This window comes from Ptiloglossa arizonensis, chromosome 13, assembly GCF_051014685.1.
Source record: "Ptiloglossa arizonensis isolate GNS036 chromosome 13, iyPtiAriz1_principal, whole genome shotgun sequence".
NCBI classification, from domain to species: domain Eukaryota; kingdom Metazoa; phylum Arthropoda; class Insecta; order Hymenoptera; family Colletidae; genus Ptiloglossa; species Ptiloglossa arizonensis.
In genome coordinates, this window is record NC_135060.1 from 11,789,385 (window position 1) to 11,814,561 (window position 25,177).

General features: G+C 40.2%; 1 protein-coding gene across 1 annotated transcript in view; it reads left to right on the forward strand.

The window, feature by feature from the left end:
- LOC143153765 (uncharacterized) overlaps window positions 1-25,177 on the forward strand; it is a 173,531-nt gene that overhangs the window by 56,186 nt on the left and 92,168 nt on the right. The window contains exons 9-11 of the mRNA XM_076325284.1: window positions 12,487-12,612; window positions 17,632-17,859; window positions 18,760-19,011. Of these exons, the coding sequence (XP_076181399.1) occupies window positions 12,487-12,612; window positions 17,632-17,859; window positions 18,760-19,011 (606 nt within the window). The remainder of the gene's footprint in view (window positions 1-12,486; window positions 12,613-17,631; window positions 17,860-18,759; window positions 19,012-25,177) is intronic.

The window sequence follows — 25,177 nt, forward strand, 5'->3', positions numbered from 1 at the left end:
ATTAGATCGGACGTTTTATTCGATAAATGGAAATAGCAAATAATACAATTATTATGATATTTAATTTTACAAGGTTGCTCCGAAGAAGTAGAAATATAAAATTAGGCGGTTATTGCGTTTATTGTTACGTATTTAAATAAGTTGTATACAATTTCCTCTTTGAATGTTACGAATAAATTTGTTAGAATTAGTACAATCCGTGAAATCTCATTTAAGTACAGAAAAATTTTTTGTTAAAAATATTAAACATTCTGATTTACATTATACAAATTAGAGTCATTTGGTAATTTTTTTGGCAAAATTTGTTGCTCCAACTTTTATTCGGATGTTGTATTTTTCAAATATATTCAAGAATTTGCACTTCTTACGTTCCTTGTTATTTCGTGCAATTAGATAGTGTTATCCAACGATTAGAGCCTTTAACGTGATAAACGTTCCGACGAGGCTCCATTTCCGCCTTTGCTGCACTTCATACACTTACCAATGCGATTAGTGTGAGCAATCATGTTATACCGAGCGAATTGATTTCTTGACACATCGACGTTCATACACGTTGAGCTAAATAGTTAAACAGTTCTGCCTTGCAAAAATTTATTTTTAGTAATCACACGCATAGCTGTGACCTTCGATGTTAAATATTTTTAAATGAAACTCGCTATTGAAAAATTACATTTTGCTGTATATTATAAATCGATGATGTAATCGACGATAAAGAGAAAACGTTACAAATTACTGTTAAGATTAAATTGACTGAAAATTTTTATTCGACTATTCATATCGCAAAAATGGCTGTTCCAGCTGGTACGCAAAATTAAATACATCGAGTATTTACTAGATTTGTTTTATCTTTGGTCACCATAATGAGATCTAGAAACGGTAAATTGTTAAAAACATGGTAATTCGTTCGATCGAGACACATTTTTATCGTCCGTGCTCCGAACGAAAGAAATTTTACCTCCCTTTCTCGCGACAACTGTCGCTCGATTTTCTAATATTCTCCAAACCTGACAACCTAATTTCGTGGCTCGTAAATCTTCCCGTCACCGAATGCAGAATTCGTCTCCGAACAATATTAAACTCTGATTAAATTCGCGATGCGCGGATATCTCTTCGGCGTGTTCCCTCGTTGCATCGCAATCGACTCCGAGGGACCATGAGAGTAATCGAATTAAGTTTACGACGTAACGAACGTTTACTTTCCGCTAAATTTAAACGGGTCGCGACATTTGTCTAATGGCTTTTACCCCGTGAAAGAACGTCCCAGCCAGCGTGAATAATTTCATAAAATGTTCGGATCCCGTGTTGCGTTCTCGTTCTGGTGGTGGATTTCTGGTGGTGGCGTTTAAATCTAGTCGAGTAAATCTCTGACTAGACAAGGGTCGAGATTCGAGGCGTTGCTGCATCCAACAGTAGGGTTTGTAATGGAGACCGGAATAAGATTCTCAATTTCGAAACCGAAATAATTCTCACGCAGTGACTCGTGGATTATTAGTTTGAAAATAATATCGGTGTACACGACACCCTACTGAAATACCACCGTGAATACTATTTATCCTTTTTATTTAACTTAGAGTATAATTATACTAGAGTATAATTTGCACGAGTGCTTGAGGGTAAATGTATTACGCACAAAATATTCCTCCCTTGGTCAATCTGTCCAAAGCTTTCAAGGTCGTTGATATTTTTTAATTATGGAATTCAAGATTACTGTAAACGTGGCAGCAAGACGTGACGTTAATGACAACACGCGTAAGAGGATCGATAAATGTTACCAGGTAGATTTATTATTTCCCTTACGATTTACAATCAGTATATTCATACGTGTACAGAGTGATTCACGTAGAACGTCACAAGCTCTATTTTGTCAGCCACGAATTAATATTTCTTCGCGTACAGAATATGTTTTCCTCAAATATACGTAAAAAAATATACAACGTTCGAGTATAATTCAGAAACATCTCTTTTAGTCTGATAAAGTAGAAAAGACTCGTAAAATTTCGGACAATTTTTCATTCATAAAAGAAAATAACTCGAGACTATGGAAGGGTGGGCGTGTCGATACTTAAAGCTGTTGTAACGCTCGGTCACACTTTGTGAAAGAACAAGACGTCAAAACCGGCGGAAACTCGGGTTTTCTTCGTGTTCGCCGTTTTCTCGATTTGCCACCGTTACTTTGCATTCAAAACGGATCCGTCGGGGGAAACGGTTGAACCAGTTGTCAGGTGAAAGAGAATGATTTAAGGGGCTTCGTTTAAAGGCTCCTCTACGCTTGCAATTCCGATTACAAGTTGACAGTTTGCTGGAATCCCCTCGAGGGGTAGGTTGTATAAACGCTCGCGGGGCTGAACGCAATGAAGAGACGGGTATAAACGTGAGTTTGCCGGGTGTGTTGCGAAAATGGGATGAATTCATTAATGAAGTTATACTCGGCTCATTATGTAATGTAAGAAGCAGTTGTTCCGCTCGGAACGGGTTAATTCAGGGAAAATGAAAAAAAAATTCCCATCCGGTAATTTTCCGAGAGTTTTCATCAAGCTGAATTCGGACGAAATTAAATGTCGGCTTGATCTCCCATAAATCTTCGAACTCCGGACGATTAATTTTTCCACCAGGAACATTATCGTATTTCATTCCACAGTTACAGTTAATAAATTCAAAGGGTTTAATAAGTTTGAGGGTCTGCCTCAAATTATTGGCACGAGATAGAGTTGGACATTGTTCGAACAACTTGGTAAAATTGTTTAAATAATCGATCAATAGTGTAAGACTGTTTTATGCGAATAATCTTTGCGTACAAAGTGTTGTGTAAATATATTTTCGTCTAGGATAAATTATAGTTGCGTATCTTTTGATTTGTGTTTAATAAATTAAACTAATGCAGAACTGTGATAAAAGTTCTTTTGGATAAAATGTTATTCGTTATACGTTATCTGGTGAAATACGCGATCAATTCTAACGCGAGACAGAAATTTTTTAAATTATCGCGAATGAATAATTGTACGAAATGTCATTTATACATCGTCGCGATCGTGATTCTTTCGTTCGAGTTTTTAAAAAGTCCAAAATACTTTTAATTTTTCTATCTCGTAAACAATTTGAATCTCGGGTCGAGTTTGGTAAATGTTGTTCAAGTCTTTCGCGTTTAGTTACCTTCTAGAATTTAAAGACCAGGTGAAGAAAAGCGTTTTTCGTATTTCCTGTACAAGTTTCACACCGGAAATTGCCATGCTTTATATTTACGTACTATTTCATGGGTTTAGCATTCCCTTTTTAGCTTCAGAAGTTTTTCCTCCACGATCAGGTTTCCTGGAACGGAAAAGTTGTAATTGAAAATGCTTCACTGCACTGTAGTCTCCACGAAGAATAAAAATATGAAAAAGATTCCAATTAATTTTTATGGAAGACAAAATTTAAACGTAATGGATATGTATTCATTTCGTGGAACACTCTGAATATATAACGTTTTAATAATACGACTAGTTCTCGTAAAATGCATATTTTTTAATTGTTCGTAACTCATATTTCGCTTTAGACGTGTAGCCGTTCTTGAAAAGTAAATTAAATAAAACGTAAGAACGAGTTACGATCGATCGTTGTCACTTTTGAAAAGTAGAAATATTAAGTTAACCTCACCCTTACTTTATTACATAATAGTATCGTTTTAGTCAAAAGAAGATAATGAATGTTTCTTCTTTTCGATGGACATTGTTTAACGAATAGTTCTGCCTCTGGAAAAAGATTTTGTTACAGAAAAATTTAATTTGAAATTTTTCCCGAAGAGAACTTTTAGACCAGACGAGAACGTAAAATATGTAATTTTCTGAATTAAATACGTTGTCGTCGAAACCAGTTGCAGAAGCTTCTATTTATTATTTCGAATCGCAAGAACGAAATTACAATATTTTATCGTTATTATCACCGTAATATAAGTGTTAATATATTCTATGCAAGTTCGGTGTTACTTTAATAAGGAAACTACGGACAGACGATGCCAATCAATTCGTAACTGTCTTAAAGAAATATCAATTAATTTTAGCTGCATATAAAAATAGGTATAACGTACGAAATATTCGTGTTTTTTGTTTCCACGTTTTACCGAATTCTGCCGAATAATTCTATCGAAAACTTTTGGCTGCTCGTGCCAAAACTCCGAGTACCGGGTGGTAAATCGATGTTGGCGTTATTATCACTAATGACGTCTGTATGGTACCTAACGAACTAAAAAAAAAAAATCGATTTCTTTTTCTTGCATTTTTTAAAAGTTCCAGTCCTAAAAAGGTAACTCGTACAAAGCATTAAAACGAATGTATGAAATTCAAAGAAGTGGCCAAGTTACACGATTCTTAACCGGATTCATACTAACGTAAAGAATGAGAAAAGGTACGTGTAAAACATGCTTTTTTTTTAAATATCTCGCCACGAAGAGAAGTAACTTGGAACGTAAAAATCTGCATACTCGCTAATATCGTTACTCGTAATTTCACTCGACTGCGGGAGGATTAATATTGTTTCTTCTTACGATACCACGTTGATTTAATATTATACTGGCAAATGGAACATCAATTTTGGATCCCTTTGTAGGACAAACATGTAACTTAGTAAGCTATGAATGCTTTGCTCATCGGAGTGAGTTAACGCACAAAGCTGTTACCGATACGGGTGTGGGGGTTTTAGCAAAATCGGCCTAAACAATTTGGTGTTCCGAGAGGATCGGCCCCTTGTTCGGCTTGATTGTAATTTTGGTTTACACAAACTTCTCACGGGCGCTTCCATTGACTCAACTTCGAAACTGTTTCACGAACTAGTAAGAAAGAAAAGGGAATAGATTATGCGAGGGAGCGTCCTCTTTTCGGTAGACATCGTAAAAGTTCCCGCTGTAAGAAATTCCGAATTAGTTCCTCTTATAGTTCTTTATCGCGAGTTTTCTTACCGCTCGCGAGGAAGTGATCATTTTTTAGCGTCCACGTCAACCAACGTTCGTTTCTCGGCGTAGCAGAATAGGAAAAAGTGTTGTATCCGTGGAAAGTTATCGTTCTTCTTTCTTTTCCTCTTCAAAGTTAACGTTTCGCACGGATCTTCTTTGTTTTACCACTGGGACCGTCTCACCGTTACCATTCATTTCTTGCGAGACATTCTTAAACTGCAATCTGCGTAAATTTCTTCCATATTGTTGACAATTCTAAACGATCGATCAAATCTAAGCAGAATTTCCCCGATACCACAAGTTTGATCGTGTTTGATGATTAACTTAAACTCGAATACCATTAATTCAGAATCACACGTAATAATCCTCGATTATTAAACGTACCATTTCATGTCACAGGGTAGGACAATTTTACTCAAACAGGAACAATAACAACAAATAATAGTATTTTATTATATATCGATTATAATATTTGATAATATTTGTAATTCATGATTTGAAACGAATTATCGATTTTTTCAATTTTAACATCATACGTAACTTGTAGTTTACTTTCCCCCAATTCGTTCCACCGATTGATTCGATCCGTTTCATGCGACACGATTCGCTTTCGATTGTTTCGACGCTCTCAATTTTTACCTTGATCTTCACGAATCGATATCGTGACAATTAAAAAAGTTCGGTGAAGGTTACTTCGAGCATTACTGCCACTGTTGCGTCGGACGAACTTCCAACAAGCTTCCTGAACTTTCTGTAATCTTGGCAAATTTTTATAATAGCCGCGCTTCGAAGAACGCGCAGAAAATTGTCCTCTCGCGAAGGAAACTTCCCTTTATTGCCTGCGTATTTTCGATACTTTCGAAGCGGGAATTCCATCAAAACTTTCACAATGTTGGACAATTTCTAAGTGTCCTGTTACCTTTCTTTTTCATCCTCCTGATTCCCCACCCCACCCTCATTGTTTATTTCTCTCGGTCGCGATGTTTCCCGGAAAGATTTCTCCCGCCGTCGTTACGAGTTCAGAAAATTGTTAGGTATAACGGTAACGTTTCGTGAAAACATTTTTTGTCTCTTGCCACAAGAGTGCCCTTTTCACTTTTGCGGAACACACTATTCATATATACGAGTGTCTCATTACCGGTTAGCTTCCTGCACTTTTCGCCGCGCTTTTTTTGTTATTTAGAACGGCAGCAATGAACGCGGAGGATGTACGCAAACATTCGTGCCATTCACGTGTACAGCTATTTATAATTATCTAGCGTTATGCTAATTTTTCTGTTCCTGCTACCCGAGAACCGTAAAACGAGATTTTTCTTTGCAAAATTATTTACACGCAGCGGGCTGAGGGGAACGTGCTCAAATTTTTATTCAAAGTTACCCGATATTGTTCTCATTTTTTACGCGTCAGTGTACGAACATCCGGGTAAAATAAGTATAGATACGATGTAGACAAATTGTTGTAATTGTACGAAAGTCACAAATTTCGACATTATTATAATTATTTTGTCGATTTAAATAAAATAATAATGTCGATTACACTGCTTCGTACATTCGACAAAGCGTTTTTATTAAAAAAAAAAAAAGAATTTGTTGGAAATTGGATAATTTGTTTGCGTTATAATTAAAAAACATGTGTGTATCGTATAAACGATTTCGACCATCAACACGGTTATCGCGAAATTAAACAAGCTTATCTCTCACCTGTATCGTTTTGGACCTTTCAGAGCAGCGATACATAATTCTGGCTTGTAACAAACGATTCAACGTTTCGATTTTATTTTGAATTCTCATCAGCGATATTACCAAATTAATAAGTATAATAATAATAATTATTATTTGCGCAAAGCCAACAACAAGCCGAGTATATCAATAGTGACCACAATATTAAATAATTTATTTTCAATAATATCGTGCCATCGATTAAATTACTTGTTATATAAATGTTTATACGGTACGAATAAACCATGGTTCGTTATTCATTGCTTTGATAAAATCTGTTTATCTTTACCTTTCTAACACCGTAAACCGATAACGCCAATTTCGAAATTGCAGAATAGATGGTGAAAAATTAATGTAACGACAAGGAAATACAGTTGAATGATATTTATTAACAATTGAATGATTGTCGATAGTGGATCATGGATGATACTGAGACTGGTTCCTTGTAATCAATTCCAGAGAGAAGTGGAGATAACTATACGACATTTAGCGAGGCAGAAACTGTATTAGTTAAAGAGGTGGTATTGTTATGAACAACACTTAACAAAAAACTTTTATTCCATATTTTTTATTTACTTTTCACGAAGAATCCTCTTCAAACATTTGGTCGCTTATATTTCGCCAGAACTGTCGTTATTGAAGTAGACTTTTAAATTTTATTCATCATCTAATGGACTTCTCCACAAAAATAATATTTTTTATACGTGCCATTTCTTTCAATAATAAAGTAGGATACTGTTGGATATCATTCAATGTCCAATTTGGTGAAATTCATTCCGGTCGTTCAATTTTCCAGTCATTGAATCAAATGTATTGTGGAATAAAATCAATCAAACGTATCAATGTACACGCGCGACTAATTTTGGGTACGATATATTTGACATTGTCATGTATTACGTATTGTATGTACTCACTGTTACTAGATTGAATTTTTTATCTATTTCAGCAACTAACCGCAAATATGAGTTAACGTAAATTGGTGTACTGTAATTAAATCAAGGGTCTTCGGTGTAAAGTTGGTACGTTCATATTGCACACGATGTTCAATAAATTGATAAGCACGAATTAAAGGGACTTGTGTTTTACGGAATACAATTAAAAATGGGGTGAAAGAAAGTTTTCTATCGAAGGTTTAGTATTTCGAAAAGAATTTTACTTATAAAATTATTAAAGATTTAGATTTATTTATTGCTCAACTTTAGTAGAATTTAGATTTATTTGCACAAGAATTCGATTTCATTTACTCGAATGTAATTATTAACTTCAAGTATGGTTAACTTCATGAATAGTAATAGTATAGTATCTATCGTATGATCAAAATAAAACTGCTTTTCGAAGAATATTGTTATGGAATCTTTTAACGTTAAAGTAATATTTTTTTTTCATTCGTTCGAGTTCAGTACATACAAACCTAGCACCGCTAAGTTCTAAGTCATTTATATTGAAAACTATGTCTTTAATGGAAGAAAATTTAGCCTGTGTTTGACCACGTTTTACAATAAGTCATCTTGCCAATCGTACCACCATTTATTATACTATATATATAATCAATATTGCTATTACTCAGCGTGTATCAACATTATCATGTGTTATTTCAACAGCCTTGCAATAACGTAATGTCGTGTAATAACATGGCACTGGCACGATCCAATTATTGATAGTGTTCATGCTGCACTGACAGTTAATATCATCGATGAGAGGAATAATAAGTCATTAAAAAGATATAAATCTTACTAAGTTATTTCATAAAATTGTTTGAAACATTGGTTAGGATTATTCAATATTACTTAAAATATTATTTAAAAAACGTTCAAGCTCAATGGAATTATGGTAATGGTACAGAAAGTATAATTTGAAATTTATCGTAGAATTTATTTAAATTTAAAATATCGTCTTCGTACATACGCACACAGATTGACAATATTGTGTATACGATACCTTTCGTTTTAACTTTCAAATTAGTCGTTTTACGATACATCTTTCTGAACCGTAGTTATTTATTGTCAAAGTAAAAAACACTCGTACGAAATCGAAGGATTACATGCTTCGCGCTTTGCAAACAGTTTATTTACACTTTTTCTCATATTTTGCACACGTGTAAAATAAATGTCAGTTTTCAATTTAACGGATCGAAATAATACTTTTCGCTGAAAAATGTCTATACTGCCGAAAAGAAATCGTGACGCGTGGAAAAACAATGCAAAAAAAAAAAAAAAAAAAAAAAAATAAGTGTAAAATTTGAATAAGGAATTTCGAAGCTTGTGCGTGCTTTCTGGGAGGAAATAAAAAATATTCTGATGTAACTTCCTGGAATAAGACACCGTAATCGTAGCATCTGCTTTATAATGTATTTTCTCCAGACACCTGCTATATGGTGGCCGGATCGATGTCTGCCATATGTGCACACAAGGCACAAGGAACAATACAAAAAGCTGTCTAGCTCAACCGAGAGTCCTCAAATTTCTTTCCAATTTTTACAACGAATAACGTATAACGTGCAGGTATTATAAATCGTTTAGTTCATATTCCATCTGTGTACAATATAGGCTTCGTTTTTGTTACATCCTTGAGAACATATTTCGTGCATAAATTAAACACGAAACTAAGATACAGGTTAAGGCGTTTGAAATTTTTATCACGATTCATGACAATGCACCACTGCCCTGGAAGAAAAATAAGCGACTTCAAAGTTATGAAATGTAAGGACGTATGAAACGTAAAGTATGAAAAAGATGTGCACGGTGTCTCACAGATGCGGTCTGTTTCTACTTTTTAACGAAAAGAAATTCATTTTGTACAATAGCAGGGAGATACATTGTATTCGATGCAACCATCGGAGTTCTTTGTAGTTAAATTTCTGTGATTTTCTGCGACGAGAATATACTCGAATGTATCAATTTTTACGACATATGGATACGTGGGTGATGTAACGACGATGATTTACGCGATGTTCAATACGAACTCCATTTCTATTGAGACATTTATAATTTTTTTTCCATGAAAATATTTCTTTCAAAAAATATTGAATCGCTCTTCGAGCAATGTCCATTATTTATCGTAACACCTTTGCGCAGCGTATCGCAACAGTAAACATTATCAGACAAGAGTAAATATTTTCTTTCCGTAACTGACATTGAATTCTATTGTACTCGTCTTGATGGCTTCGTCATAACGTAAATACAAAAGTGTAATACTCCATTTATAAATACAGAAATGATCTTCGCATTTGGCAAGCATTTCCTGCACACACACACACACATACACCGTTACCACCGCACGATGCCTCCTTCACTAACCTACGACTTTCAATCGATAACTCTGCCTCGAACTGTTACAGTTTCAGAAACAATGGAGATGTCAATAGTAACTCGATCACCCTATATTGCACACATTGAACGAGCTACTTGGTTCGAATGTGATGTAAATTTAATTTTGGTACAAATTAAAAGACCGTAGTAACGTTTACAAATATTCTTCAATCGATCAAAATACAAACCCTTAAATATCTCAATTCTGCGTTACAACGTTCGAAAATTTACTCACCATCGTCTTACCACTGACTCTGTGAACATTCGTTTCAAATTTTGATCGCATTTTCGTGTTTCAATATCTGGAATACCGTGCTATGCTCGACAAACATTCACCGAATAAAAAATGCCATCAAGTATACGCGCTCGCGGTATTCCCGTAGAGGGATGTCCACAGATTGAACCACTTTCGAGAGAAAAGGGAGAGGCAAGAAAAAGCGAAAGAAAAAATATCTCGAGTATTAAAATTCTTTTCACGTACGCTGTCTCGTTCAATAAGAATGTGCACTCGACAAAAGGAAACACGAGCGACGAAAATCAAGCCGCATTGTATCGGTTCTGGGTATATTCGAGAGGACGCATGAAAAGAAACGTTACCACCGTGGGTCCTCCATTCTGTCTGAGCATCATTATCGCGCAGATACTTGGTCGTTGTGCGGGCATATCCATCCATGCATACGCCGTATCTGCAGGACGTGAAAGCGACGGAAGTCGAGTACTCTTGGCGGTCATTGAAAGTGCTCGAGGCAATCGCAATCTGGCCGACCCTTGTACGTCTATTTCGGTCAATTTAACGCCATCGCGTGGACAATTGACCGGCCAGCCGGGTAGCTCTCCGTCGAAGAATGCGGGATCGTTCACGAGGAGTCGTTACGCCGCGAATGAAAGAGGCCTGGTCGTTTTCGTTCGTCTACGAGACGAAGTCAGACGTTTCGTGTCCCCCCACGCGTGTCCACGAGGAACTTGAACTTCGCGGGACACTGATCGATACCGAGCAGCTCCGTCGGTCGCAGAGATCCCTTGTTAAGAGCTCGTAATCGTGAGCACCACCGTGCCCCCGTTCCTCACTGGCCCCCATCTACGTAGCTGGGAGATCCTTTATCCAATTTCACGGGAAATATAACGAACGGTAACGTCGTCTGCTCTTCGTTTACCTTGGAAAAATAAAGCTACCCAATCCGAGAACCAGACGTTGTAAATCGTGAGAAAATACCGCCCGTTTGTGTCGGAGGTGACTCGAAGGTAAGACTTCGAGCGTTGAATCTGACTGTTCGATCCGATCTTGCCTCAGATATGTTTCTGTAATAATTGACAGTTGAATTAGTTCAATGTCTGAATTAATTCACGTGCTGAATCGATCTTGCACGGTAAACAAGGCGGTACGATATTGCGTGTAACAACGATACGATTTGTTTAAACTTAACGCGATACAAGGAAGACTTGCGAAGGGAACAACGAAAGTGTATCACCGAGTGGGTGAAGATAGGTGGTCGACGAGGAACTGTCAAGTAAGGAGTTCGGAGGTGGATAGCTAGCTTTCGTACCTCTGTTCGCGTGGTGAATTCTCCGTGATGGAGTCGGAGCCAACAAGAAGAAAATTGGGAGTGGTCGATAGAGGATTGGATGTTTAGGAATACGTAGAAACTGTGGGAAGGAGTCACGGGAGCGATGTAAGGTGTATCTAAAGAAAGGTCGGGGAAATGGAAACGCAAGCGAGAAGATCAAAGAGAAGGAGGGAAAAGGTTGGAAGGAAAGCGGACGAGCTTCGAAGGTGGTCGAATCGAGCTTCTTAACTTATGACGGTCGACCGTCGAATACGGTCCGTCTAACCCAGAGCCGATTCTATGGTGTTTAAAGTGTTCCCAAAATACGCCGAGGTTTGCGACACAACGGAGTTGAACGTACCCGAAGAAGTGTGCAGTATCGAAAGTCGTATGTTTGGGAACGAGGGGAATAGGTTTCTACTTTTGGTAAGAGAGGAATAGGTTTGTACATTCTGAAAGGGAAGTACGAGAGTGACTTTCTCGGATCTCAAACCGAACCAGTTTCAACGAATCTAGCGACCAAACTTTGTACAGTGCTCTTCGTACACAATTTCGAGGGAAACGATCGCAAAGTTTTCGTAATACACTTGAATAATTGTCACGCGTTCTCTGAACGTGTACTTCTCCACGATGAATTTCCCATCTGTCTAGACGACGTATGTCAAGTATCGGGTAGATCGATTCGGCGTTTTAAAAATAGCGCGAAATTCAAATCGACCGGTGATGATAGGGACACCTCGTACGAAACGATCGCGCGCGTCGATTTTCAATCTTTCCTTCTCATTGCGTGTACACGCATGCGCGCGTTCTTCGTCACGGGACGTTGGGTAAACCGAATACGAATCGGTGGTCGGTTTTGAAAATTGTACAGATTATCATCGGATAGAGATCGCGATTCCGTTGGCGCACTCGCGTTTAGAGTCACCCTTCTACCCTCGTGTACCGGTGTTTCTCATGCACGAAAGGTGGAAACTTCGTTTCTGTTGCGCAGACATCAACGAGTGCACGGTCGACAACGGGGGATGCACCGAGGTTTGCGAGAACACGGACGGCAGCTTCTTCTGCGCCTGCGACGGTGATGAAAAAGCTCTGTCATCCGACGGGAAGGCCTGCGTGGGTGAGTTCTCCTAACCGGGGAGGAAAAGCGTTTTCCTTGGTACCGTTCCTCGTGCGCCCAATTCCCCTCCCCAGGTTTCTCAACCGTTCCTTCCATTTGACACCCGGTGGGCCATGCATCATTCGCGCGTCTGGGAAACGCAATATGTCCCGGCAGACGCGAGGGAAATTTCTCGAGTACATCGTAATAACGTTATCGTGGATACATTTATTCGCGAGGCGTTCTCTGATAAACGGCCTCCCCCCACCCATCTCCAGCTACCCCCCACCGACTTTCTCGCTTTTTCCGATTAATACGTACGCGCTTGAGTAATACGTTCCCTTTATTATGCCGTATCCTCGAGACAACGATAAATTCGTCCGCGTTTTCTTGCAGCCCGGATTAAATTCATCGCTGGGCCCGGTACCGCGTTATACGAGAGTTCAACGTTAACGGGTCGCGCGTCTTTTTTTGTTCCACGAGTACGTCCGTGTTCGGTCCCCACTCCTCCTACCCTACTCCTCCACCCCACCCCCACCCCTCTTGTTCGAGAGCGGATTTTTTATTTGCATAACGCTCACCTCGACGACCGCGCGAGCGGTACATTTTTCGTTTCTCCGCGGCGAGAATGTTTCTTTGGATTAATGCTTTTTAATAAATTTACACAGGGTTGTTCCGGCAGAAATAGAATATCCAATTATCTCTTTTGCTGTTGCAGACGTGTTCCGGAGTAGTAATAACCCACCCGGGTGCTCTGATCAGTGCAAAAGCAAAACAAGTCGATAAAAGGTCGTCAATTTTAAGCATTTATTGTAAAACATGATATTAACCGATTTAAGAATAAAGGATGTGTGTCGTAGGTTGTTGAATTTATCTTCGAACAACCTCTGCTCCCGTGTAGAAACAGACACGTACGGCTTGGTGCGGGAAGGTATTGATGACCTTGATGACTTTTCGATGAAACGATCGATTCGTACATCGAATTATACCCTCGCGTTGTTTATCGCGCGGTTTCGCTCGAATATCGTCGAGATTGTTGCCGATAGAACGTATTTTCAAAAAATATGTCGAGAAGTGAGCTCTTTAAACGAATTCGCGCGCAATTTTTTTTTTTATCCGGTGTTCTTGTTTCAAGAAAAAATACGTACGGTGTTGTTGCAAAGAAACGTACACGATACCAACGATGAAACGTATTAACCACCTTCGATCGCGTAAATAACCGCGAAATGAATAGTTTCGTCGATAATTTGGACGATATTCGCGCAATTGGGGTAAAATGGATGTGTCGTTGAATCGAAACGAGACACGCGATATGTATTACGTCTGCTCGCGTTCGTGAATCTCGACGAAGAATAACGCGTATCGACCGATCGAAGAAGTTTAAAACGACGATCATCGGCTAATTTCGAATAAATTCGCGTAACATCGCGTTCGTGATCGGGATTCGAGTACTTCCACTATCGTTACCGTTTTGCTTTCCGTCTGTTCGAATTTTTGTTGCGCGAGTTTATCCTCGTTTGCATAAACCTATCGAGCAATAAGAAAGACACAAGAAGTTCCAACCGCGAAATTTGCATTGCTCGGGAATACGGTAACGTTTTACAAGTTTCTGGGGGAATATGAAATCAAGTGACCCAGATTGCGATTGTTTGCACAGTTTCGGTGGTAGGGAGGGGCTCAAAGCGGATGGTTATACATTTTGCGACGAGCCGATAATTGCCGAATTCTATTAAATAACCGACGAGGATAGTTCCTTGTATAAATTTGGCGAAACGAAATAAGTCGGTTTGTTATTATTCCGTTGGGTAAATCCCCGTATCGGTAAACATTCGAAATGGATTCTATTTTTCGCGCTGCAAATTGAAAGGCTCGGGTATTTCGTAAGATTGCATTCGAACGTCCTATCTTACCGAACAAATACGACCTATACCTTCGTAATTGTATCACGATCGTGTTCTAGACAAATTCGTTCAACGCGGTTGTCGATTTGTAACGTAAAATTTTCCCTGGAAACTTCACTGGATTTTCCTTTTTTTCTTCAGAATTTATACTTTTATTTCGGTATCGTTACGTTCGTCCAACGAATCGAAACACTCGTCGAACGTTACCCGTATTCGAATATCGCGATTTAAGAACCGACGTCGCGGTAATCGAAACATCAACGTTGTACAGAGCAATCTATCGATCGAGCGTTAAGATGTCGGGACGTTTCTACGTAAACTGGTAATTCTGTAACGTCACGCGGCAAGGAATACGGTTCCCGTGATTCGTCCTGAATAGATCCGTCTAGTGTAATTTCACTCGAGAGGTTCGAAAATTGGAAACAAACTCGGTGAATTTCGCGATACTATACGCAGCCCCTGTTACGAAAAACATTGAAAGAAACTCGACGATACTCCGTTTCGTCGTTGTGTAAATTCTCGTTTCTTGAAACGTGAAATCGACGATTTTCCAAACACCGCTGGCTCAAGGCCCGTGTAAATGTTTCGACGCGAGTCGATAGAAACTCCGACGTTTAAGAAAACAATTGCATTTGCTTACTCGCGACGCGTTTCGCGTTTCGGCGCGATCGATCCCATCGATGAAACAAATGTAGTTCGTGTGTGTAACGTACGATTATCGTAAAATCGCACCGGATATTGATACTTTGACGATCGAGTCCTCTCGAAGTTGTCCCATCGGCGAGATTAGCCGCGAGACGATATTATCCCACGTCTTCGTCCATCGTTTCGAAGATGGACCGATCCAGCCCGGTTGGTCCCCTCTCGTCTTGCATTCTTGGGAGATAATGCACCCGGGACAAGTATGTTGTTAATTAATGCATGCGCGAAACGGTCGTTCGATTATGGATGCGGAGGCGAGTCGCAAGATTCTCGCAAGATAGTATACGCGAAGTCAAGTGGTCCCGGATTACACGGTAATCGCGTAGTAAACTCCTGGAGCGTTACATCGAAACAAGCGGCGGTTAGGCGACGGGGTGCATCGATATTTGCGGCGCCATTGCGAACCCGGTTCACGGGGGTTGGTTCCCACGGACGCGGTGGCGGAGTCGATACCGCGTCCTCACTACGTCGTCGTCATTAGCATTCGTGATTCATATATTATGCAGATACCGAGGATAATACGTGTAAGCATCACGGTCGACAATGGTGCTCGGTCGACGTCGCGGATTTCAGTATTACACCCGCATATCGCCGCCGGCTCGGTCGCGTCAGCTTTCGAAGGTAGCCGATTAATGGTGACAGAAATTTCCGTGCCTCCTGAACACGTATCGCGTGCGTGCCAACGAAAATCTACTCGGTTGTAATCGGATCAAAGGATTTACGAAGATCATATCGGTGATCGATGCGCCGTCACGAATCGCTCTCGCAACAGTGGCAACCGACGAAATCGGGGATACGCCGCGAGTTAAACGAGCGCGGCCGATCGTTCAGTCGCGATTTCGAATTCGCACGTCGCGGGAACCTCGTACGTTCACCGCGTATTCGGATATTTCCTCGAACCGTGAAAACGAGAAAGAACACGACCTCACGGATATGTCTATGAGTACTCTGGATAAGTATCCGGAAGAGCATCGATGTCTGGAGTCGGTTGGCAATCGGCTGGACGTATTCCTTATCGCGTATTCGGATATTTCCTCGAACCGTGAAAACGAGAAAGAACACGACCTCACGGATATGTCTATGAGTACTCTGGATAAGTATCCGGAAGAGCATCGATGTCTGGAGTCGGTTGGCAATCGGTTGGACGTATTCCTTACCGCTGACTCTCGAAGTCCCGTGGCACGAATCCGAGACAAGTGGAAGGGATATACACCTATTCTCGCGTACACGTTCGATTCTAGCTCGCTATACGTCGCGACGGTCACAAACGCGTGTGGATCGAGCGACGAAGAAAGTAGCGAGACAGAGAGAGAGATAATGAGAAACACGTGGCAGTCAGAGCCCCATTGGCGTAGTTTTAACATATTGCTATTGTGCATCAGTTGTACCTAATAGGTGACAATTTTTATTCGTTCTTTTACAATGTGCTAGGAAAGCATTGGTTATACGATTATTAGTAGCGGTAAATAAACAACTTTTCGGGAAGAAAAATAATTCAATAACAAATATAATTTAGAAATTCATTTTTTATTCGTTTCAAAAGAAGTTGTGTACAGTGTGCGTCGCACGACTGTTGTTATGATTTTTCAGACACCATTTCCAATGGTCTGATGAAAAAATGTTTCGGACAAAGGTTAAAGGTGCTTATCGGCTTATAAAAATTGACAGAGGAATTTTATTGTAAGAAATTAAGGTTATATTCATGTTTTTAAACGACATTGCATATTTTTTGCTTCGTATTATTATAATTCGTGTTCAGACGAATTCAACGATCTGATGTGCCATGACCATCGGATGACCTTAACTTCAGAAATTTAGGTTTATAGTTTCCGATAGATTGCTCGATAAGTTTTGTCGTTCGATAAGAAATAGAGCTATTAGATTCGTCGTTTTATTTTTCTAAGGATGCCACTACTGTTTGATGAACATGTGCAAAGTTTCGTGTAGATCCGTCGACTCGTTCGTATATTTACAGTTGTTCAAAGTCGAAGTGTCGTAGTATTCTTTTTACAATAGAAAAAGCGACAAAACTTATCGAACAAGCTAGTACATATTGAAATAGGCACGCAATTAAAATTGATTCCTACTACTATGACAGTGGTCGTGGCCAAGGCTCAGAATATGCGATTCGTGGGGGGATAGACGATTCGATCCCTCTTTGCCCCTGTGTCGTCCCGCGAGACTTCGAGTCAGCGGAAGACGATACATCGATGTTCTTTCTCGCGTGGAAAGAACGCTAGCGTTGATGCGGTTAAAAAAAGAATTTCTTTTTTTTTTTTGTATATATATATATATATATATATATATCAATGCTAAAGTTCTCACCGAGCGTATACGTTTTCTCGTCACACTCGGCGGGTACAAAAATGACAAAATGTGTTTCTCTAATAATACAGACACGCGACAAACGTCGAGATACTTTTCTTTATTTTCTCAGATATAAACGATATATCCTGCCCACCGCTGAATCCAGAGGGTCGAGGGTATTTAATGTGTTTTCCTATGGCAACATCAAAGTCGTGGAGAGGTAGACGAAGGGTGACCAATCGACCAGGTACCAAGTGTTTCTTGAAGTGTCCCCGGGGGTACCAACTTCACGGAGAATACGAATTAACTTGTCGGTCGGACGGCACGTGGGACGGGCCGAAACACGGCGAGTGCGTCAGTGAGTAAAGTGATATCATGGAAAATTATCTTCTACTTCCAATCGCTGTTAAGCCCGAACGGAAGCAATTTCTCGATTAGCTAGCAATTATTACGAAAAGAGAAAGTACGTATATAGAAAACGATCATTCTCGTTCCAACCGAGTGTCCCTTGCTCGTAGCATTTTATAAAAAATTGATAAACGCACAAAGTCACATCCAACCTCGTTTCTTTCACCCGTCCTCGTCGTACACGGAGAGCTTCGACAACTGTTACTTCTACGATAAACAGAAGACTGTCTACGTGTTTGTCGATAATTTTCTTTGCAAATATACACCGACGATGAATTTTACAAGCGCGTGTAACGTTAGAATCCTAAACATTCGAGGTTTTGCACGTAGTTGGTATTAGCATTGGATGCGAGCCGAAGCTCCCTGTCGCGGGCGCCTCCGATTTTAATTAAACCGGCTAGAAATTTTGGAAAATATCGGTGCATAAATATTGCTCTTTCCGTACGCTTCGGACCGTTCGAAACGTAGAAAGTAAATTTTCACGCGAGTTCGGATCAACGTGTCCGCGAGTGGACCGTGGACGAAAATGTTGTACGTTGCGAACCGTGAATGTAATTATAGGTTTGCACGTGTACACGATCGTCTCGTCTCTGTTCGGTATCTCTGTGCAATGTCACGGTCCGATCTTCCGTATCGCGGCTCTTTGAGGCGAATCTCTATCGGAGACACTCCTCGTGTCGTCACGATGCCTCGTGGAGTGAAAAATTGTCCCACGCAGGTCGGACACGCTCGGTCGCGTCTAATGGCGACACAATAGACGACTCACCGGCTTCTAACGCGAAAAGAATGATTCGAATCGGTGAGCTAAACGGTCCTCGATACGCGAGATCCTGTTCACGTTTTCTTGCAGGGTACGGGAAGCCACGTTTAGAGTGCCCGAAAGACGTCATCGCCGAGCTACCACCTAGTCGCGACGAGGCGTTCGTGACGTTCGATCAACCATCGACGGATCTCGATTGGTTCCGGTACGTACGCTCGAAACCATCCTGGGGGACCAGGTTGGAGGCTAACCTGACTCCCGGGGTCCACGAGATCACATTCTTCGCGAGACACCCGGTATCGAAGAAGCAGGCCAGCTGCGTGTTGCGCATCATCGTTAAAGGTGATTAATTAATGCGTGCGCATGAAATCAATGCGCGACATGTAAACTGCGCGATCATAATCGGTATTGATCATCAAACAGCGCTATTAATCAACGAGCGATCCCGCTTCCCGGTATCGAGGGACGGAATCAGGAACAATTAATCTTCTCGAGTTAAGGGACTGTTCGGTGAACGTTGCAAATAGTCCTCGCCTACTACAGGAGTGGATTGTTCTTGTTTTAAACGCTTCTTCCGCTTCTCGTTTTTCACAGAGACGTTCAACGGGACGGTGGAACTTCGTTAGGTCGATGCAAAAGTATCGAGACACTTTTTAACCGGGTACGTACTCGAGGACTGGGGGAGAATACGGATAGTGACTTGTTTTTCGTTTCACCCGGAGGAGTTTCTCTATTTTTTATTTCGCGTTCGTTCGAACTCTTAGCAGCCCCGAACATTGAAAAGCGTACCTTGAGAAAACTCGACGGTATCGAAACAGCGAAATGTGACTGTATACTTACGCGAGACCCGATAACCCGCTTCTCGAGGTATTTTTACTTTCGGAATCGTGACTCCCTTATCGTTGGGGATCGCTTTGCGTGTAAATTTTGGAATTTTGGAAAACAATATTCGCGTCGTTTCGAAGGTTACCGTTTTAGATTGTAGCAGTTCTATAATGCAACAGAATATTTATCTTAGTTCCTTTCGTCTACAAACTCGAATCGGTCTTTCATCGACGCGAGGATCCGGAGTTTCGACGTTCAACCACAGTTACCTCGCAACAGAAAAGGTCAGATTACGTACCAAAGACGTTTCTCGAACGGTTCGTTAAGATTGGTCGTGGAGCACGTCCCGTTAAACGAGCCCCTCTCAGTTTCCAGTTCCTCGTTCGTCTTTCGGTGAATTTTGAATACCCAGAAATTTGCATTCGCCGAAATACATTTCAAAAGTTCCTTAACTGCTACCGTTTAATTAACTCGCCATTCGCGTTGATCAGAGCGCGCCGGATGTATTAAAATAACTGGCGTTGCGCGTCTGCATGCCGAATTAATTGAAATTTGCCGCCGGTCCCCGAGGACGAAAGCCTTGAGAACCAGGATCAACGAATACGCGAACTGGGCACGATTGACGAGAACTACCACGGAAGGAACGTGGGTCTGATTGGTCACAGTGTAAACGACACGCCTTGTCTCGCGCGTATTTTCGGTCGTGGCGTGTTATTGGTTGGAACGATCGCGCATTTTAATTGGGAGCGACGAAGAGAGCAAACACGGCTCATCGAGACCGAGAGAGATGGTACAAAGTCCCTGTTCCCTCTCGTGGGAATTCTTGCCAGTTGTGCACAGTAGGGATGCCAATCTTGAATCGATTTTTCAAAAGGTAGGTTTCTCTAGATCTTCTGTCTTTATACCGGTTCATTTTATCGCGAATCGAATTTTTCGACGCAAAATCGGACAGATTCGAGCAGAAGAAATATACAATTTTTGATTTCTAATTCAAGAAACTTCGATCAACGATTTGTATTTTTACATCGGAGCGTAAGAAAATTCGATCGTACGTTCAAACGAGATTGATTAAACGCGCGAATCTTGTATCGATTTTTGATATCGACGTTTACTTTTTGGTAAATAAATTCTCCAACGATTCGTACAGATTGGAAGAATCGATTTTTTTTCCAGCAACGTTTCACATATCTGGTACACGGCACTACATCGAGCACGGTGCAACGTTTCGCTTGAAACCGGGGAACGTGTAGTACCGCGTGTTTCCGACACCATTTCGCGAGGACGAGTCGCGAAATTCTCGAAATGCATTTCCTCCGTGAATCTCGCGCGTCGTTACGTTGTTGCGCGTCGACGTTTAAAAAGGTTTGTCCAGTGGCCATTAACGTCACCGAGATCGTCCGATAGGCGCGAAGAGCGACTCCCATTAGAAGTCGGTTTCAAGTACAGGGGCGTTCCTCGTCGTGTTTTCGCGTCGCGTTCTGTCCCGTCCCGGTGCCAAGACGGCTAGGACGAAACCAGCTCCGCTCGAAGGCACACGCGGTCTAGCGCAGTCGTCGTATGCAAATTTCGCATTGCGGCTCAAAGAAGTTCCCTCCGTCTCCTAGAAACCCAGCCGACGCTTTAATTAAATGCGTTTCCAGGGTAGGGTTTGCCACAATGCTATATAATCTACGGATCGCTGGCCCTCGTCCCGCGAATTAGATTATTCGACGGATCCTACGGAGACGCCTGACTGATTCTTGCCAGCAACCGCTAAACCCTTTCCGGCGAAATTCCGGATATTCGGTTAGACCGTGTTTTTCTTCACGATGATAGCAAGGATCGAGTACGCGTACCGCAGAGCTTGCAGGGACGATCCTGAGTACTCCAACTGGTGAAAAATTCAGAGGATCGGTTTGGTATTTTCAGCGGATAATTACCGGTTCTTGTTTTTTTTTCACCATAATAGGAAGAATAAAGTACACGTACCGCAGAGCTTGCAGGGACGATCCTGAGTACTCCAGCTGGTGAAAAATTCAGAGGTTTGGTATTTACAGTGAATAGTTACCGGTTATTTGCGATTTGTATTTTTCGACCTGTCGGGACGATCTTGCGATCGAGATCAACTTTGGAAACATTTTTTTGCAAAAGAACTATTTACTCTTACAAAGTGTACTTCTGTGAAAATATTTTTCCAAAATTGATCTCGATCGCAAGATCGTCCCGATAGATTGAAAAATACAAATCACGAGGAACCCATAATTCACCCTTATAAGAGTAAATAGTTCTTCTGTAAAAAAATTTGTCCAAAATTGATCTCGATCGCCAGATCGTCTCGATAGGTCGAAAAGTACAAATCGCGAAGAACTCATAATTAACGGTTCAAAATACCAAATCGGTTAATTGAATTTTTCACCAGTCGGAGTACTCAAAATCATCCCTGCACCAAGTTTTGCGGTACGTGTACTCGATCCTTCTTATCATCGTGAAGGAAAACACGGTTTGATCGAATATCTGGAATTTCGCCGAAAAGGGTTTAGTGGTTTAGCAATCGAGATCAATTTAGGAAAAATTTTGTTCGTTAAATTGGAAAGGGTTTAGCGATCGAGATCAATTTTGGAAAAAGTTTTTTTTAGGAAAGAACACTTTGTAACAGTCCCTATCTCGCGCTTCGACGGAAACGAAAGTTTCATCGAATGCGTGTATCTGTTAATACGTCTGAAAATTTTATATTTAAATTTAATAGAATATTAAAATATAGATATGTCCTGAATATGATAATTTAGAATATAATAGTATAGTAGAATGGACCACTAAACTGTATTAAACCGAGTCAAGTTTTTCACAGTGAACGAATTAACATATCTTTTGTCACGGATGATACGATTTTAAAGACCCTTCAACATTTTTATACAGAGTCCTGTAACTTTTGTTGCCCATTAGCTAGCAGGTATCGAGACGAATTGAACGAGCTGAAATACGAGCATTGTTTTACGGTATGGAACGATGCGGTGATAAAAACGTTTAGGTAAAAAGTAATTTTGTAGAACCGAATGATAGGCGATATCATAATTTTGAACTCAATTTGGTATCAATAGCGAGTAACGACCGTGTAGTAACACGAAAACGTTCACGAAGATTACGCACCGTTGTCGTTCAATTTGTATAAAATTACTTTTCATCTAAACGTTTTTATCCCTGTATCGTTCCATTGGATGAAAACAATGTTTATTTTTCAGCTCGAGTGCGTACAGATATTTGCCAGCCGATAGAAAAAAATTACAGGATTGTGAGTAAAAAGGTTAAAGGTTACCTTGAAAATTTGCATTAAAAAAAAGATATACAAAAGCTGTTAACAAAATCCCTGATAAAAAAATGTCGATTCGTTCATTAGTTACGAAAGAAATTGTGTCGGTCGAGTTAAATGGTCCATTCTATATACAATCCGCAAGATTTTTAGTTTACGTTGAAAAAGTTAGTCGAGTATCCCTTGTCCAAACGATTAACACATTAATCTCAATTTTGACACATTTATTTAAAAATGTTCTATTCTTCGATTCTAAATGCGGAAGATGCTCAAGACTGTTAAGCCACTATAATCGAATAATGATATCGCGAGCGAACAAGATAAACTTAACTTCGTTAGTTAGAAATTAATCGCATTTCGTACTAAACGTTACACGAAACGTTGCTTCGTTCATTAATTCATGGAATCGCATACATTACATTCTGTTCGCATATGTTTGTACGTATTTGACCAGTTTGCCAAATCAAATCGACAGTCCTCTTTGCACGACAATTACACTCGTAACCCGACAATGTTACAAACTATTTTCGACCACAGGTATTCGCCGTGTTACTTTGTGCTCCGACGCAGACCAATTTTGACGTAAATTGGACATAAAATATAATTTACCCGATGTTTCGCGTTCTGGCTGTTCGAGCTGTGCCAGAATTCGCCATACGTGTCAGATACAAGACTGCAATTTCGTTTTCACGCTTTATACCGAACAGGTAATTACACGTACGTTCTTGTATACGTTCCATGGGGTAACTCACCGTTTCCCCAACGAGATGGACTAACTTTTCGTAAAGTGTTCCCGAGAAACGAGTTCGTTCTCTTTACGAGAATGTTCTTCGAATGCTCCGATACTCGAATTCACGATGATCCCCGGTCGTCTCTTCGCTAACACTAATTTACTGGATCTAATTAAACACGACTGGATAAAGTTTCTACTATCCGTGACAAGTTCCCCCTTGACGAGGGAAGCAGCTGTTTTCCAGCAAAATAACTCGATTTTCTGATAAGTCGAGGAATCTCGCGCGAATCGGTTGTTTATCATTGTTGAAGAGAAACATCGGATATTTAACCGCAAAGATCGATATTAAACGGAATACCTAATTTTATTAACATAGTAAGTTCCCATGGAGAACAATATGTATCACCAATTGGAATGAAACAGTGCAGAACGATTCAAAGTCCAATATTTTGTACAATCTTGGTGTTTTTCAAATTCAAAGAATTCAAACTTTTCTGTAGAATTTCAATGGTCTTGGCGGTGTGAAAAATTTTGTTCGAGAAATTAATAATCGTAATTGGTAAATCGGTGAGTTTCCTCCATGAAGCAAAAAGTTAATTCCCCGCCATCTTGTCACGTACGAGGGTAGTTTGACCGCGATATGGCAGGGCGTAGGAAGTTGGGTCCGGGGTTGTATTACACAATTAGCGAGGTCAGTAACTACGAGGTCGTACCGTGGTCGCGTAGGTTTACAATACGTCGATCGCTATTGAGGACGAGGCAGTAACGCGTTAAGGAGTGCACGTGATCGTCAGAAGTGCAAAAACTCTACGACACTGATACAGTAACTTCTGGAGGAATTTTGTTTCCAAGTTGGAGACGTATTCGTATTCGTGTGGTTAAGGATTTTCGATTCGTAAGGAGCGCGAAAGAAAATTTTTGATCTACAGATATGTGATCAATTTAAATATCTCTCCTTACGTACTAATATACCGATTATCAGAGTTCAATGACATCGGGAGGACATTTTCCATCTGTCGTTTCAAATGTACCACGCAGCTCAATAAATGCTAAATTTGAATCGATAAATTCCTAAATTTTAATCGACAAAAATTATACAAATACGTTACTCGTATCAAATTATTCGAAACAGATAGCGCAACAAATATCGTCTATTTGTTATCGCGCAAGTTTTGCAGGCATTTAGTTACTTTCAATATGTGATTTTTGTTATACTCAAAGAGAACGAAATTTAAAAAATCGTTTAAAATCGATAAACACGGCTGAATTTCAAATCGATTAAAGTGAAAGTAACCGAAATTTCTTTGTCGATCAATTTTTTTACACAAAAATGTTCTTTCGATCTCCGAGGATACTTTCCAATAAGTTTGGAAATGATCGCTTTGCGCTTTTAATTTCTTGCAACGTCAATATTTACGACAGTTGATTCTGTAAAATAGTACGCGTTAGGCAACCGTATCGCAAGTTTTAACGAAAGTTTTAACAAAATCTCACGTCACGAAACTCGGCTGTAGAATTCAGATATACCAATTTATTCCGCGCAGACATTATGGATGTCGAGAATGTTGGATTCGACTTTGGTAATTGCTGGCAATGTGTGTGAATCGTCTAGGACGATTCCAGAGACTTAGAAACCGATTCCAAGGAGTACGAGTCCAAAGTCT